The sequence below is a fragment of the Brachyistius frenatus genome, unplaced genomic scaffold (assembly GCF_029030835.1).
Source record: "Brachyistius frenatus isolate BFR_SWC_R1_liver_20210118 unplaced genomic scaffold, ASM2903083v1 Contig_170, whole genome shotgun sequence".
NCBI lineage: Eukaryota > Metazoa > Chordata > Actinopteri > Embiotocidae > Brachyistius > Brachyistius frenatus.
The window spans coordinates 346,971-365,588 of record NW_027210769.1 but is presented as its reverse complement, the minus strand read 5'-3'; the positions used below and the strand labels follow the sequence as shown (position 1 = coordinate 365,588).

The following is an 18,618-nucleotide window of genomic DNA, read 5'->3' as shown; positions in this document are numbered from 1 at the left end:
CATCATCCATCCATCCATCATCCATCATTCATCCATCATTCATCCATCATCCATCCATTCATCATCCATCCATCCATCCATCCATCCATCCATCATCCATTCATCCATCATTCATCCATCATCCATCTATTCATCATCCATCCATCCATCCATCATCCATTCATCCATCATTCATCCATCATCCATCCATTCCATCCATCATTCATCCATCCATCCATCCATCCATCCATCATCCATCCATCCATCCGTCCGTCCGTCCGTCCGTCCACCAGTGATGATTTCATACCTGAGTTTCAATAACAAAACAATACTCAACTCTTGGAAAATTATATTTTGGATTCAGAATTGTCTTAAAAACGGTTTGTGGCTGCTAGTCAGTGAATATATGCTGATTAATATGTTTGACCTCAGAGACTCTCCTCAACAAATGTCAAGCAGACAACTGAAGTCTTTACCATAGAGCAGATATTTATCTCAAATTAAAACAGAAAAAAGTATTGTTCATGTCAGGTCATAAAGTAAATATCAGCTATGATCCCCTCATATTTGTTTTATTTAACTTTTTTCTTTTTCAATGTGACCAATACAGAATGCAATGATTTTTAAATGACATAAACTCATTGAATTGCAAATAGACCAAAGATCAGATGTTGAAATTGAGACATTTTTGTGAAATAGGATTTCAGCTGCTCAACAGTTCAGGATCTTCTTTGTCATATTTTTCAAGTCATGATGCTCCAAATTATTTTTAAAAGTGTCTGTTTTTAATGCAATGCTGCCTGAGGGATCCGTTGCCATCGTAACCTAATTAGTCGTGGGATGTTCCACCAGGTGTTTGTGTTTTTTAGCATTACACAACTTTTCCAGTCTTTCTTTGACCTTGTCAAAACTTTGTATAAATGTGTTGTTGCCATCAAATTCAAAATGAGCAAATATTTTTCATAAAACACTCAAATTTGTTTCAACATCTGATGTGTGTTCTATATTTAATTACATATTGATTTATGTGATTTGCAAATCATTGCATTGTTTTTAGTTACATTTTACACGCAACTTTTTAGTAAACACGCTTGTATAAGAAAATATAAAATGATTAGAAGCTAAAATGGGAGAAATCCCATCAGTTGCTGCAGAACTTTGAATCAACCGGATGTTTTTCAGAGAATAATTGTGACATCCTGATAATGAGGGTCATTTTTTCAGACTGTATTTGGTGAATCTGTCCTCAGTGAAGCAGCAGGTCGTGGGTCTCCAGAGATCAGGTCTCGGTCCTGAAGGCGGAGCCGCCGTCATCCAGCGGGTCGACCGGCTGGAAGCTGATGGAGAACCTGCTCACGTCTCCGGACGCTGGAGGAAATCAAACAGTAAGCCGGCAGCGGGAACATCCGCCACTTCAAAGAGGATCGTATCTCGAGGGAGCTCCCGACATCCATGACGGGGGCATGGACTTCCTGTGAAGTGGCTAATGGGTAGCCAATATTTTCTTTTCCTCACTGCTTCCAGCTGGGTGGAGATTTAATGCCTCCTTGGGAAATTGATGAGGAGTCCATGTTCACATGAAGGCCTTTCATCACGTTCAGCTGCTGTCACATGGAGGGAAAGAGCCAGAATGTGTGTGTGTGTGATGAATTTGATCTGAGTGAAGCTCACAATGATACCGAACTTCTTTCATGCTGCGCTTTATAAATATACATCGACGCGTTGATCCTGGAAAAAAAGACATCTTAAAGATTTTGTCAAACAAACCAACACAGTCGACACAAAGCTGTAACATCACTTGATATCTTTAAACATTTTATTTAAAAAAAGTAAAATCACACATGAAATAAATACAGTAAAACACTTCAAATTCCTTCCTAAATGCTCCTTGGCTTGGTTCTGTCCAGGGACTGTCAGCTCATCCACTTCTCTCTCCTCAGGAACCTCACGGCGTCCGTGGATCCTTCCTCACACAGAGAGTGCATGGTGGCGGTGGGAGGAGGGAACAGGGCCCGGTTCAGACGCTTGATGTTCTCCACGGAGAACTGAGGGAACCAAAGAAAACACTGCATTTACATCCAGGCTTCAAGAAAGTCAGAAAAACGGCAAGCTGTTTTTACACTAAAACTAAAAGCTGAAAAACAACAACAAAAAACCCGTAAAAACTACAGCGAGCAGCTGTTTTGGGAAATCGTATTTTTGTGAATAACTTTTAAAGATTGATGTCTACAGCGAACCTGAAGTCAGGAAGTATTGACGGACTGAACCGTTGCTGGCTGTAGTTTTTTCGTGGCAACAGGACAAATAACACCGTTATCATTTAAAGTCTGCTGCAAAATGTAACAACACAAAACCTCTTTCACTGCATCGCTGCAGGCGGCATGGCGCTCGTTAAAAAGACACAAGCATCTGTCATGTGCCACTTATTCAGCCGGCGGTATTTCCAGCTCCGCCCCCACAAAATAAAGAGCTCCGACTAAAGATGTGCTCCCCGAATATCATTATTTCCTCCATTTGCAGCATCACACCGGGGTGCATTTTAAAATGTCTTGTTAGAGTGCTGCTACTTCTTCACAAAACCATTAAGAGTTAGCGAGGAGACAAATGTGGAGATCTTTAAAGCGGTGAGGCTGTAAGAGCTTCTCCGACTTTTTTCAGGTCATTGAAGCGTTTAAGGAGGTGCAATCCCTTCACATCATGGATAGAACATTAGATTATTACATGTGGCTGTTAAATCCTCTCATTTACTCATGTATTTGTGCATTCACTGACAAGCAGTCCCGTTTTCATGGCAGTCGGTGTGGAGGACGATGACTTACGGAGGGAAGTTGTGAGACAAGGAAGCAAAATTTACACGAGCCAAAGAAGTGAGTTCAGGAGACTGCTGAGAAAGGACGGGCCGAAAAAAAGTTGGTTAAAAACTCCACTTTCTTCGGTTTATTGTTGCCGTTTATGCATTACGTGGGATCTTTTCAACCCAGAAAGAACGTGGCGGTGAGAGTCGACTCTGGACGACGTGTTGTCGGTCTAATTTATCAGGGAATCTCTTGACTCCTTCAAATTTATTCTCCGTAGCTTAGTTTTTCCCCATAAAGGCAGCAGTTTTGTCACCGGCTTCCAGTAAGGATGTGTAACTTCCTTGGATAGACAGGTTGAGGCTGTTGAGTTTTATACGTCCATCCCGCCAAAAACGTGAAAAAAGATGTCTGATGGAGTGTCACCACGATTTTCAGGTTGACAGCCTTTCAATGTGCAATAACTTCATATTTTTCATTTTGCCATCATGAGCAGCGTTCCAGACAGTCAGCTGAGCAGCCGGCATCATTGTGTTGATTGATTGGAAGTGTCTTCAGCTGCAATACCAGCGAGTGCCACTGGAGGTCGGCTCCAAAAAGCCTCCGGCTCCATAGACTCCCATTCAACTTCTCTCATCAAATCCAAAGTGAATAAAATGTGTCCATCAGTTATCTCGGTGTTGTTAGCTAAAGTCACTCCTTCTTCTTAGTTTTCTGGAGGTCCATCTGAAAATAATCCCTCATTCATTAGAAAAGAAGATTCAAGAAGACCTGTTTTTGGGGGCGTGTCTGTTTGATTGACAGGCCTGTGGTGCAGTCAGGTTACAGCTATCGGTGGGCGGGACGTAGTATCTTCAGGTTTCCGATCAGATCGGTCAGATCCACCGCTGGCTCCTCCCCCAGCTCGTCCAAATATGGTCACTTCCTGCTCTGAACTAGCAAAGATGGTGACGGACAGAATCTGAACTGGAGGATTCATAACGTTCACAAACCAACGATGACATCACTGATGGATGATGACATCATGGCTGGTTGCTGATTGGTAACAACATATTAGAATTCCCATTGGTTCAAAGGTAGCCATTGAAAAACTGATACCAAATTCACCCAAAGCTTTCAAAACACACCAGAAACGTTAAGTTTGCGTTTCAGACCAATTCGATGTCTCACCATTACGTTCATGTTGGCCAGTCTGAGTTGACTGTTGAAGCGTCCCATGTGGACGGGACACACGTCCTGCCGTCCAGCGAAGGGAGACACGGTGATGGTTCGTCCAACCGGCAGAAGAGGCAGGCTGTCGGTGAAACCTCCATCAATCCATTTCTAATGAGAACGAAGGCAGAGAGTGAGAACGGACCGCCGGACGTCTACAAGCTCGTTTTAGGGAAAACACAGTTCACAAGCCGACCAGTCATTAATGGAGCACTGTCAGGATCTAGTGGCCTCTAGTGGTGAGTTTGCACAATGCAAACCCTCTCCTTCAGAAGGGTTCCTGAGCCCATGCGGTGATTTCAACTACACAATTTGGTCTCTTTTAAATACAAAATATTTGATCTTTTCTTTTGTTGACGTGTTCGAAATTGGAAACCCGTTTTTGGGGAAACAGGATTGTACTTCACCAACACAACTTCTGTATGTGCACACATTCAGACCCGTCACGATACCACGCAGGAACGTCTGCAGCTGTCATCCACGCCGGGGAATAAAAACTGCGGTGCAGTAAGTAAAAAGACAAAACAACATTCAGAGCGCTTCCTGTTTGCTGAACTAAAGGTCAGTAATATAAAATGAGTGTGTTACCTGTCCTCTGAACTCCACGGGTTTCAGTCCAGCGTACACAGGAACGAAGCTGCTGGCCAGTAGAGCCTGCACACATGAACAGTTAGAGGTCGTTAGTAACCACTCGTTCACCCACACTCAGATGGAACTGATGACTCAGCAGTCTCTGGACAGAAGCCATGCTGCTACTTATACCTGTGAATCATAAATGTAGACATTTATTAAACAAGTGTCGACATCAACGCAGTAAAAAACAACGAGTAAGCTGCCAACTGGAGGAAAACCAGGAAGTAGAAAGAATCCTAAACATTTCTGAGTGTATTAGATGAGGAGTGGGGGTGGGGGGTGTACCTGTATGAGATCCTCCCTGGAGGTGAACCGGGACACCATGTGGTTCTTCCCACTTCCAGAGTGTGTGAGTGAGACGTGCAGGCGGTCGGTGGCCAGACGGTGAGCCTCCGCCGGCAGAACCTCCTCCATCCCCTCCCTGTTGGTTCACAACGTCATCCACACAAAGCAGCTGCAAATATTATCATATTATATCACTCAAGCTGTTCTACAGAGACTCATACAGACAACACTGACGGAGGACGGACACATATACACAGTTTAAATGAAGGGACAAAAGATTCAAAACAATAAATGGTTTTTATGTTTTTTGTATATATACAAATATATATACATATATATAAATATATATGTATATAAATATATATCTATCTATCTATATATATGTAAATATATATACATATATATATATATAATATATATATATATATATATATATATAGATATATGTGTGTATATATATAGATAGATATATATATATATATACACACATTTATATATATATATAAGATATAAATATGTGATGTGTGTATATATATATACATATATCTATCTATATATATACACACATATATCTATATATATACACATATATATCTATATATATATACATATATATATATATATAAATATATTTAAAAATATAAATGTGTTTATATATATATATATATATATATTATATAAAGTGCAACTATGAATACATATATATATATATATATATAATATACATATTATATATTATTATAATTATAATTATTATTATATATATATAATATATATATGTATTCATAGTTGCACTTTAGACCCTTTTATGATTTTACTACCACATTCTCTGTCACATGAATATTGCATCTGCAGCAAGAAACTAAATCTCCGTCTTTCTTTCTCCTCGTTTCTCTTTTTGTCTGCGTGTGTTTATACAAAGTCAGCAGAAAATGAAACGCATCATTAAATATTAAGCCAGCTGTCAATTAATATCAACATTTATAACGAGGTAAAATAGTAAACACACGCCGTAGAAAATATCCAGAAATAAGCTGCTGCTGGTGAACTGAGCCAGTTAATGACAATCTGTGTTTGATTATATAAATATGAATTAAATGTACTGGCAACAGCGTACTACAGTGTTAATATAGTAAATAGAAAGTACTTTTTAAAAGAAACACAAAAGATTTGGCACATTTTTGGCAAATTTACTACAAATAGTCTGGAACGGACATTGGGTTGAGTTTTTGTAATATTATTTGGGATCGCTCTCTTTGATAATAATAATAATAATCATGCTGCACGTCACAGATATATTTAGTTATAATCTTTTTTCTTTCTTTTCAATGAACTACTTAATACTAATATTAATCCTCTCAGTGGAACTTTTGTTGGCTTCATCTTTTGTGGATAAATCACTTGGATTTATCAGATTGCAGGTTAGTGCAGATCTTGCAGAGATTGCTGGATGTTGCGTTAACGATCACGTGATTCCCCGGAGAGACTAAATATGAAGTGTTTACCGTAACGCGAGCATGAAGTCGTATCCCGGTGTGACGGCTCCGAACCGCTGGCGTCTCACACTTTCAGCGAACCGGTACGTGAACTCTTTACAGCTCTGCAGGAGGGAAACGAACACCGGGATGACATCATGCATCACATATTATTGGATGGAAAATTGATCAAATGTGTTCATCATGGTACACAAATAAAACCACGATTAAAGATGACCGTCCCTCCAGGAAATTGCGATTTTGCGATCTCGATAATTAACGCAAATTCAAGCAAACACAGCAATATTTGTGGGAATGTCCAAATTTGGCAAAATTCCCGATCTTAAAAAAAACAACCTTGTCATCAGAAGCTGTGCTGAAAGTATTAACGGCATAAAGTCGCCTTTCATAACATCTGCTTTGTTATTATTAGCATGATTATTATCACAGGAGTGATTACATAATACTCTTCATCAAGTAGTGCATAAAAAACATTAAATTAAATAAATTACAAAAAAAAAAGTCAGCAAAGTCCTGGCAAGACGGAAAATCAGTTTAATTCACTGGGATTTGTGATTTTTCATTTGAATAACCCAGCTGGCCTTTTTGATCTGGATGACTGATGATCTAATATTTGATGAAGTTCTTTATCAAAAATCCATATAAAGTGCATGAAGTCAGATTTTCTTTCATGTTACTTTAGTCCTTTTTTAGAGCCAGCCATTAGGATGATTGACAGCTCTGATGACGGGCCGATGCCGTCAGTAAACAGAAGAAGAAGTCGAACTGGAGGTGAAAGTTGTGGAGCGTCAGGCGGATGAAGAGTCGGTCGCCCACCTCGAACTGCTCAGGAGCCGTGATCATGACGGCGGCCACCAGGGCGCCGGCCGACGCCCCGGCGCAGCACCCCAGGGAGCCCAGCAGCCGGTCCCCGTGGCGGAGGAGAGCCTCCGCGGCCCCCAGGTGGTAGATCCCCAAGAACCCGCACGCAGCGAAGGACACGTTCAGGAGCGTCATCACCTGCTCGGACACGGCAGGTGAAGTCAGGTGAACGACGTCACGGTAAAAGTTTGAACTAACAACACAAGAAGCGCCCATCAGTTGAAATGGTTGACATTTGATATTATTTCACACAAGCTGCATTTAGTCCGTTTTATTTGACTATTCGTGACGTTTCATGGAAACAAATGAAAAGCTGAAGAACTGAAGGTAAAGTGAGATTTCTCATCGAGTCCACATTTCGGCCACCACGTGTTTCTTTTTGGCTCGTAAACACACGTCACGTGACCATTTAAAAACCCGGTTTTCATCATACGGGATTACATGTTTACAATTTAAACGGTCAAATTAGTTGTACAAGCGTGTTGAGTCTGGTTTAATATGACCTTACTGGACATAAAAACACACGTTTCTGACGGGACAGAAGAACGGAGACAGGAAGAGGACAGACCGTGTTTACATCCGGGCACTGACAACCTTCGTCTTCAATCACTGACTGAATTAAAACGGATAAAACAGCTGCGTGATAAAACTCCACGTGTCTGATTACGGAACTGACGTCGCGCTGCAGCTTCGCTGACACCGGGGTCACGCACACACAGCTTCTTCCGCTCTGGCTTTTCAAAATAAGAGCATCAAGCGGAATGTCCGTTGCACTGAATGCACTTTAATTGAGTTTATCCATAAACTCTACGTACAAGTTCACTTCGCTTTTTTATTTGCAGAAACAAATATTTCAAGCTACTTTAAAGCAAAATGTAGAAATTGAATTGCATTCACGCCAACGATATTAAACTTAAAATTATAATATTCAAAAATGAATATTTCAGAACAAAATAAATACAAATATGAATGCAGAGTGCACTTTTATTATTAGCCCTGTTTGTGGCGTTCACACCTGAAGCTCACCTGGAGGGAGATTCTTCTTCTGCTTCCTCTTCAGTCAGCCTTCATTTCCTCCGGACCTTCAACCTCTCCAGTCGCTCTGCACTTTCCCCTCCTGCCCTCCTTTCCTGGCATGTCAGCACAAATGTCCCGCTCCTTTAGCGTTGCTTCTGAAGTGGATGAGGTGGTTCATGCTGTGAAGGAGGAGCAGAGCTGGACTCCGGCGGAGGAGGCCGAGGTGCGGAGGACATTTTGTTTAGTGGGACGAACAGCAGCGGTTTGGATTTCTGTGGAGCTCAAAGTATCAGAGATGTTTGGAAGAACACGATTACTTTATTTATGATTTAATGTTGACGGACCATTTATAAACCTGATCTCTGTTTTATTCTAATAAGATTAGAACGTTTTTAGAACAAGTATGGAACAAAGAAATGAATACACGTCTGCTGTGGTGTTTTAAAGGCAAATGGTGTCAATCAGATGTTGACTGGATTTGAGGTTTTTTTTATTTACCTGACTTTGTAAGAAGTTAACTGATTAATAACAAAAATGTTCATGGCATTAATGTCTTCAAATATACCAAATCATTTCATGCAGTCAAAACAGATTTTAAGAGTTTATGTAAACTTATATAATTTGAACTGTAAATGTGGCTTGTGTTTGAATTAGCCTCCAGAAAATGACAAACACAATGTTATAGAATAGAATATTTATACTTATAAACAGAGTGAAGGCACAATATAATCATATTGTTTCCATTAGATGAAATACAAGATCAGGAAATGTAAAAGTACAGAAGCAAAAACAATAATATAAATGGAAATAAAATCAAGTAAAGTAAGAAAAAAGCTTTCCAATAAAACTGTTTTAGGATGAGATTTAAAAAGAGGTCACTGACTGCTGATCTGCAGGTTCTGTATCTTCAGGGCTCTGAAAGCTGTCACAGATAAAAGCCTTCTGCCCGAGGGATGGCCTATGCAGCTAAGAGCTCAGGTTTATAGCACAGAGAGGCAATAACAAGATCTTAAAATCAATTCAAAAACAGGCTCCAGTGAAACCAGGATAAAACTAAAGTGATGTGGTGGCTTCTCTTGTTTGTCACTAAAAACCTCGCGACTGAGTTCTGTTCAGTCCGGACCACCGAAGCCTCGACGCTGGAGGTGGTGGAGATTTATACATCTAGTTGTATGTAGCGCCGAATCGTAACATCTCAAACAGGAACCCAACAAATCCCACGTGAGCCGGAGCTGAAAGGAAAAACTCTTTCAACAGGAATAAAAACCTGAGACGGGAGCAGCCTCGGAGGTGAGCGGTGATCTGCCTCCACCGCTCGGGGAGATCAGAGATGACTGATGGGAACTTTGGGGGCTATCGGAGAGCTGGTAACTATGGTGACGAGAAGATAGCACAGCAAGATTATTCACAGAGGTAGCAGATCTTCCTTATTGAAATCACGCATAAACATCATAGAATACTTGACAGGATATCCAAGCAAATGGCAAACAGGAAAGATGTATGACGCTGAAACAAACATATTCATATTCATGTTCATGTTCATTCGATAAATCTGATGTGAGCCTGTGAGCACTGACAGAAACACCTCTAATGACAGATTCCAGACCAAACTTTACAAACGATCAGAGCTGTGGGCTCGACAGGAGTTACTACAAAGCAGAAAGTTTGTGGTGTGATGGAGGTTTCTGCTCCTGGTCAATATGTTCCCACTGCTTTTATGACATCATTTGAGCAGAGAAAAGTGTGCAGAGCAGCTTATCTAACAGTCGGTAGAAACCTGCCTCTGCCTCCAGGAGCTGCTGACTCACCGCTAACTCTTTCATCCGAGTTGGGCTGGAAAGGTTTTTTTTCCGTGTCCCATGATATCCAGCAGCAGCTGTGAACAGGGATTCTTTAATCTGTGCATCTGGCAGACAAAACTTTTCTACCTTCACAGCGACGTCTTTCACGAAGAGGTGAAGAAACATATTGAAATGTAATTTTAATCTACAAGTCAAATAAGGATGATTTCCATCTGCTCTTCATTCACATTCAACAACAAAGTTTAATGTGGAAACACAACATTAATTATTCATGACAACAAAACATGATCCGGGCTCACCGTTTCCTACTGAAGACAAAGAAATATGTGCCCACTGTAGCTTCTGTTCGAACAGATTGTGAGTTTGTTGAAGACGTTTGCTGCTCCGACTTGTATTTGTGTCAGTGGGATCCTGTTTTTGATGCTGGATGAGTCCAATAAAACTAAAGGAACTTTTAAACAGACCGACATGTGTGAATTGTTGTGTTTGGGTGGAAGAAAGGTCATGAATCTTTCACAAACTCTCCACTTTATTATTCAGGCTTATTATTTCAGTATTTTGATGATGATAATAATAAAAACTTTTTTTATTACTGCTGTTAAAAGAGAGTTTTTCCTTCCTTCTGTTGGAGGTTTTTCTTCCTGTTAAAGAGAGTTTTTCCTTCTTTCTGTTGGAGGTTTTTCTTCCTGTTAAAGAGAGTTTTTCCTTCCTTCTGTTGGAGGTTTTTCTTCCTGTTAAAGAGAGTTTTTCCTTCCTTCTGTTGGAGGTTTTTCTTCCTGTTAAAGAGAGTTTTTCCTTCCTTCTGTTGGAGGTTTTTCTTCCTGTTAAAGAGAGTTTTTCCTTCCTATTTCTCAGTTCTCCAAATGTTTCAATGAGGAAAAGAGAAATTGAAATAATCACGTTTGTTCATGACCTCTTTAATTGCGAAGAATGAGGTTTCTTCACACATTATTATTTACCCAGTTTCCAAAGAGTTCAGACCGTGTAAAATGTAAATTTAATGATTTGCAAATCTTAGAAATAAGGAAGCTCACCAGACCTCTATAATCTATGGTTCTACTCTCTTAGATATTTGGAATTGCTGCTCTTCTCTTTTGTAATCTATTTCATTTGATTTTGGACTGCTGGTTGGGTAAAACATTTGAGGACTCGTGACGGGTATTTTATAGACAAAAAAACAACTATACGAAGAACTGAAAACCCACTTGGCACTCGACACAAGGTACAACCCCGTTTCCAAAGAAGTAGTGATGCTGTGTAAAATGTAAATAAAAAACAGAATGCAATGATTATATCAAATGTTGAAACTGAAACATTTCATTGTTTTATAAAAAATATTTGCCCATTTTAAATTTGATTAAAAAATTTTGGGACTTTTAACAACACTCTGTAAATGTTTGGAAACTGAGGAGGCCCACTATTAGAGTTTTGAAATGGAAATGTTGTCCCACCCTCAGGTGGCAAACATTTACAGAGTGTTGTGAAAACACACGGTAATGCTGCACAGTGGCTCCGCCCACACGACTGCATGAGACAGCTCGAAGCATTTTTCGAGATGTTTAAGCTCAAAAAAATAAATGAAAGGATAAACCAGATGTTCACGAACACTAAACTGTGATGCAGCCCGAGGACAGCAACACGCGCACCAGATTACCGTTAACTCGACTCCCTCCTCATTACCAAGAACCAGCGGAGGTTAAACTCGTCATACGTCAGCGCCGAGCCGTGATTGAATTATTCCCTCAGATAACGGAGCTGCTAGTTATGCGGCGGGATGCCTGCGGCGAAGCTTAGCTGCAGCAGCGAGCGCGCATGTGTGGGACACACTGTCATCCCAGAGTCCATGAAATCCACGGATAAAAGACATGAGGAAGTCCAATTTCAGATATCAGAGTCATTATCCAGAGAAAAAGTTATAATTAAGAGGCACTTTTCAGAAAAATTATGGCGGCGACGTTATCTCAGTCACATTGAGGATGAGGAGTGGGAGGAGGTTTGGAGTGGAAACAGGGAGGAAGGGGGGAGGGGGGAGGTTTCCACGCTCAGGCCAGCTGATAAAGGCCTTAAAGCATTTCTATTGAGGAGAAAGCAACACCCCCCACCCCTCGCCCCCCTCTCTACCACCTCACAAGTGCTATTGGAACGACATCACAAGGTCATACAGATAAAGTAAATCTGTTAAAAGATCAAATAGTTCCTGCAGATGGAAAAAAAAAGAAGAAGAAAAAAAGAAAAAGCGCAGCCGAGGAAAGAGAGGCTGGAAACTAAGGGGGAATTGAAAGCAAAGAGCGGAGCGGCTCGGGTTGCGATGGAGGGATAGCAACGTGGGCGTGGAAAGCCACAACAGCTGATGGGGAGAGGTGACGGCGTCCTGAGAGGCCATCGGGACCATCACATCAGCAAACACCGACCTGACGAGGATTACCAACAACACTCATTATCACAGCGCTTTCTGTGCAGATCCTGTTCGACCACTAATTAAAGATCCGCCAACAAAGAGAGTCGCGTACACAAATAGAGGAATACAGCTCCGACTGCGTCCGGGCTGAAGGGACGGCACCATTTGAGGACGTTAACGTCACGAGGCAGCAGAGTCGCATCGATCGCAGCAACGAGCGCTCGGCCTGTCGTCTCCGGGCAATTTCTGAAATCTTACTGTGTCTCCTCTGGAAAATGGAGGACAAACTATTTAAGGAAGGGGAAAATTGGATATCCTTCAGGAGGAGGAGGAAGAGGGGGAGGAAGAAAAACAGTAATTGTAATTCTTCCAACGGATGCTCGGGCAGCGGAGGAAGGAGGGAAATAAAAAAAAAAGAGTCCCGTATCACATTTAGTCAAAACTCAATCGCTTCTTTCTGCGAGTTTACTGGAAGGAAAAGAAAGGGCCCGATACGTTTTGGGGTTTCGCTGTAATTGAACAACTTCACATCCAACTACACGACTGCAGCGGTCACAATCTCAGCTTCTGATTGAGAAATAACCAGCACAGAGCCGCAACGATGAACTACATCCCTCCTCATAATCATTCAGAAAGCACGACTCAACGCGGAACAAGAGTATGAGGATAGCGACATCTGATCTTAAACGATAACGCGTGCTATCGATAATCGCTCGTTATCTTCCCTCAGACCTCACTGGGATGTTATCTCAATATGCAAATTAGCCGGCAGAGAAACAAACACGATGCATCTCAGGTCACAGGAAGCAGAATACATTAAAAGGTACACAGAAGGGTCACGTGATCAACTCTCATATGCACACACTTAACGCGGTCAGGTAGCCCCGCCCCCTCTCCATCCTGTCCCATCATATTCATATGGATGATGTATTGAAGTGTCACATTAATGCAGCAGGAAGTCGGGGTGGATGGAGGGAATACAAAACTCTCCCAACAGAGACTCGTCTGTGGTTTCAGCAACAAAAGCACTTTATCAGTTAAAAGATTCTGCTTTTGATCAAATGTAAATTATAATTTTATGTCTGGAGGATTTTTCTGTATTGAACCGGATTATGTATATATATATATTTTTATCATTTTTTGGCAGTAAACATTGTTCAGTGTGTGATTTTCCCTCTAAACATATTTGCTGCATACATTTGATGAAAATTATTAGTGTACATGGGGGATGAACAAGTTTCAAGCAAGCGGCAACGAACAGTGACATCACCTGTTGGAGCAGGAAGTGACCATATTTGGACGAGCTGGGGGAGGAGCCAGCGGTGGATCTGACCGATCTGATTGGAAACCTGACGATACTACGTCCCGCCCACCGATAGCTGTAACCTGACTGCACCACAGGCCTGTCAATCAAACAGACACGCCCCCAAAAACAGGTCTTCTTGAATCTTCTTTTCTAATGAATGAGGGATTATTTTCAGATGGACCTCCAGAAAACTAAGAAGAAGGAGTGACTTTAGCTAACAACACCGAGATAACTGATGGACACATTTTATTCACTTTGGATTTGATGAGAGAAGGTGAATGGGAGTCTATGGAGCCGGAGGCTTTTTGGAGCCGACCTCTAGTGGCGTCATTTCATTCCTCACTGCTTTCCCACTCCCTCTCCGTATCACTGTGTGTGTGTGTGTGTGTGTGTGTGTGTGTGTGTGTGTGTGTGTGTGTGTGTGTGTGTGTGTGTGTGTGTGTGTGTGTGTGTGTGTGTGTGTGTGTGTGTCTCGCTATGTACGAGGGTAAACAACAAACAGATGCCTCCTTTTTGGTTTCAGCTCCTCACTAGTCAAACCTCAAGAATTCAACTCTGACATCCACCATCAGGCGAGCGGTTTGTTCGAGGCCTGACGACTGAGTGTGACGAGTGTCGTCGCTTCATCAAAATGAGTTGGCGTTGTGCTTTCGTGAGCAGTCGTCCGAGCGCGTCAGCGACGTTTTAGCACCTGAATTGAGCAGCTAGAGCGCACAACAAAGTTTGCAACAAATTGTTTGGAAACAGAAAGAAGCAGCAGGGAGACAAATCCGTCCAGTGGAAACTTTTTCGACGTGCTGTCAGCGAGCCTTTCTCACCAAAGAGCAGGTGGTTTGCACCACGTTTCCCCTCAGAAGGTCCCAGAAGGCCTCAGAAGGTCCCAGGAGGTCTCAGAAGGTCCCAGAAGGTTCTAGGAGGTCCCAGAAGGTTCCAGAAGGTCCCAGGAGGTCCCAGAAGGTCCCAGGAGGTTCCAGGAGGTCCCAGAAGGTTCCAGGAGGTTCCAGGAGGTCCCAGAAGGTCCCAGAAGGTTCCAGGAGGTCCCAGGAGGTTCCAGGAGGTCCCAGAAGGTCCCAGAAGGTTCCAGGAGGTCTCAGAATGATTCAGGAGAAGTCAGTGTTAACAGTCTGACTCTGGAGGATGAATTCTCGGGTTGACGCGCAGCAGGAGCAGTTTCTAAACTCACCAATCCACCGTCTTAAATGTAGCTTCTACAGGACACATCTGCATAAATGATAATATATTTCTTGAATAACCTGCATTAATATGTTCTTTTACTGATATTGATGTTTGCGCACGATTAAAAAAGAAGTGTAACAGGGCTGGAAAGTTAAATTATAAAACAGGAAAAGAATAGGAAGAGATTGTTTCATAATAAGTCTGTACTTACAGGCTGTCTCAGCATCATAAAATACACTTTAGCTTTATTCTAACAATCCCTGCATAACAGGAATAGACCGTCCTTTCTTTCACTGATAAAATTCCAAACATCAAATAGGAATTGTCATGAATTATTGCTACTGCCAAACCTTGAAGCTAGTTACAAGGCTGTATCCTCACACTGTGGCTTGTTCAGACTGATTAAATATTTATCTTGGGTTCCAAAAATAAAGCTGAAAATCCATCTCTGAATTGGGAGGAAAAGACAGTGGGGCTTTTGTATCATTATTGGCCCCCGAAACTCGTTCTGATCTCTCCTTTGTTCCACGTCCATCTGATGGTTCGTTCTTCCGGCTCCGAGCTCTCCTTACAAATCCAATCAATAAACCAGATACGAGCTTCGTACGAGCTCCTTCTGGTTTTATCTGAACACTGTTCGTCTTTGGTGTATCTGAGGCTCTTAGAGAAAAACTGGATCTAGTTTTCCAAGAAAAAGCTCTTTTAATGTTGATATTTTGCATCAAAACTTTGTTAGTTAACAGTCAGAAATGGGAGAATGGATAATAAAGATGCTCCTGAATTTGAGTATTATTCTACCATCTCACAATAGACAGAAAAAACTATGGTCTGCATTATTTGATAGATTTATAATAGTTTTCACATTTTCCTGCATGTTTTCTTTTCGTTTTGGCAAAGTAGCTCTTAGAGGAATAAAGATTAGAGACGCCTGTTCTGGATCCCACGTTTCCCATAATGCAACTAGCAGCATTTTTTTACATCAGACTTCCAATACCTGGTAAAAACACACATCTTTGAACCACCACTCAGGCAGAGTTATAAATGTGTCATTTTCTCAGACATGAAAATACCCACAAGAAGACATAATGCAACTGTTTCCAAACGCTGAATAGAGCTAAACTGATTATTAAAAATGATTGGAGGGGTAAAGGGGTAAAGTTTTGTCTGAAGACCTGCAGATATGCAGACTTTTAGCAAAACTGTTACTTTAGCTACAATCAGCCTTTTAGGATCCTTTGACACCATCATGAGATAAAGTTCAGCCTTGTCTTTCTATGTTATGTTTACCAGATGTAGAATTTTTACCTCACAAATATGCTCTGACACCGACTGAAAAAAACCAATTTGAAATCTAAAATCCAATAGTTATTTCAGGGATGAGAGGTTTATCTCCTGAAAATCTCACAGCCTTGTCATTTTGAAGATTGCTTCGCTACAGGTGAGATTTTTAACAATTGCATGGTGGCGTTATTTGTTTTCTGTCAGCATGTAGCTGCTGTCTGAGCGGGCTGAATCTTATTTCAAACAAACCGGGGGACTCAGAGTTGTTTAGTCCCATTTCTAATTTTCACCGGGGATCTCCCCCCCACCTGCATTACCCACAACACACAGCATATTTCCATGCTTGTATGCTGCAGGGCATGCAGGTCTCTAAGGAGACAGATGCCATGTCTTGACTAATTTGAACAACATACAAGCTGATTATAAACAGGAGGCCGCGAGGCTTTCTGTTTTCAATTTCAGTGCTCGATCGCAGCGTGCGATCACGTAGCGAATCCCCCCAGACACATCGATACCCAGAGACATCCACAGCCTGATATTAACCATTCCCCTGTTTTGTTTAGGCCTCTGGTCAAAGTGGGGTGTCCTCCTGGTAATTCCATTGATCACGGCGGGCTTGGAAAATGCTGAGCGGGGAAGCCTGCATAATGAGCTCCGGCGTTCATTAGGCGTAAACACAAAGAGCACGTCACCGACCTTGGAGCTCAGAGAGGTCGTGGAGATTCAGACACTAAGCTGTTCGCAGGTCATTTCCCCACAGACATCCTCACGTTAGTTCATCTGATTCGTTCTAAAACACTGATTCAGTTCGAATATATTTCATTAAATCAGATGATTTAGATTCAGTTTAGATGCACTAGAACGTCTTCTTCAGTGTCAGAAGAATGAAGTGTTCACGCTACTCACCAACAACAACACACAACATATACTGTACAGCTGCAACGCACACGGCAGCCCAGTGTCACGGCAACGGCAAAGCGTGGAATAGACACACTTGTCCACGAAAGAAAAACGTAAGATAGTTACTGCTGGTGCTGCCTAGGCGTCAGAATTACACGGTTTACTTACTTCACAAGTGTTCCTGAGCCCATGCAATGATTTCCACTCCAGAATAGTGTGTTTTTAATGCAGTGCTGCCTGAGGGCCCGAAGATCACCACCATCCAATATTGGTTTCCAGCCTTGTCCCTTGTGTTCAGAGATTTCTCCAGATTCTCTGAATCTTTTAATGATATTATGAACCATAGATGTTACTGATCTGTTGCCATGGTAACCTAATTAGTTGTCAGATGTTCCACCAGGTGTTTTTTTAATCTTTTCACAACTTTTCTATCTTTTGTGGACCCTGTCACAACTTCTTTCAAACGTGTTGCGGCCATCAAATTCAAAATGAACAGATATTTTTTCGTAAAACAATAACATTTCAACATTTGATACCTTTGATACCTTTGGTCTATTTTAAATGATATATGTGTTTATATGATTTGCAAATCATTGCACTGTTTTTATTCACATTTTACATAGTAATCCAACTTTTTTGGAAACGGTTGTAGATCAAACAAATACCAACTGAATTGTACTTACAAAATATCTCAACAGACAGAGGGAAGATGAAATAAATGCAAATATACTTACTTTTTCAGAAACATGTGGTGGAAAGCCGAGAGATTTGTTGCTTTAATTGTGGGTTTCTTCTAATGTCCTGAAACACACCTGCCTGCAATTTAACCTGAAGCAGGTGAAAGAAGTGCAGTGAGTATTCTGTTCACCAGAGACACCGAGGCATCAGGGAATTTAAAACAGGTAAGTTTCATCAAATTGGAGATAAAAGAGAATTAATAACAAATTAAAATGCTGCTGAGATTGATAAAAGATTTGTTCCTGTCATCGAGCAACAATAAGAATCAGGTCAGTTCTGCTTCTTTAAATTGGTAAATATCTGGAAGAAAAATAACTTTACACCATTACAGAATTTTTACATAACAAACATACATATCTCTGGAAACCATGACTTAAAAAGAGATGATGACAGCGATGTTTCAGATTACATGTCTACTGGAGGCATAAACCTGTCCGACAGTTTTCACAATAAAAGAAATGACTGAATTCAGTCTCTTGACTCTGTGTTTCTCTTTTTAAACTGCAGGTACTCTTAAACTGATCCTGGAGCTGTGATATATGACGGCCCCTGACAGCCTCCTCAGGCACACCCTGCTTCCAAACATCCCCTCACTCTGTTTATTATTTAGTAACTTACTTCATATTTACTTGCTCAAGTTTAGCACCTATATAAATTTCCTTTTCATAGCCGATAAAAGTTTAAAGGAGGGTCTGCAGCACTCCTCAATATCATCTGAATGTAGGCTGGATTTTCACTG

At 41.3% G+C, this 18,618-nt stretch overlaps 1 protein-coding gene across 6 annotated transcripts; it reads right to left on the bottom strand.

The window, feature by feature from the left end:
* Positions 1 to 1,781: 1,781 nt before the first annotated feature.
* Positions 1,782 to 7,935, bottom strand: pnpla4 (patatin-like phospholipase domain containing 4). Of its 6 annotated transcripts, none has more exons than XM_069717207.1 (7): positions 7,830 to 7,935; positions 7,217 to 7,454; positions 6,410 to 6,504; positions 4,905 to 5,040; positions 4,575 to 4,640; positions 3,945 to 4,097; positions 1,782 to 2,024 (listed from the first exon to the last, which is right to left on the bottom strand). In XM_069717207.1, exons 2-7 carry the CDS (start codon positions 7,394 to 7,396, stop codon positions 1,893 to 1,895), a joined length of 762 nt encoding a protein of 253 aa, XP_069573308.1. In that variant the 5' UTR covers positions 7,397 to 7,454; positions 7,830 to 7,935; the 3' UTR covers positions 1,782 to 1,892. The 6 variants fall into 6 exon arrangements, with proteins under 6 accessions (XP_069573308.1, XP_069573309.1, XP_069573310.1 ...); XM_069717208.1 differs by having other exon boundaries at positions 7,217 to 7,399; positions 7,830 to 7,934; XM_069717209.1 differs by lacking the exon at positions 7,830 to 7,935 and adding an exon at positions 7,770 to 7,786 and having other exon boundaries at positions 7,217 to 7,399.
* Positions 7,936 to 18,618: the final 10,683 nt, after the last annotated feature.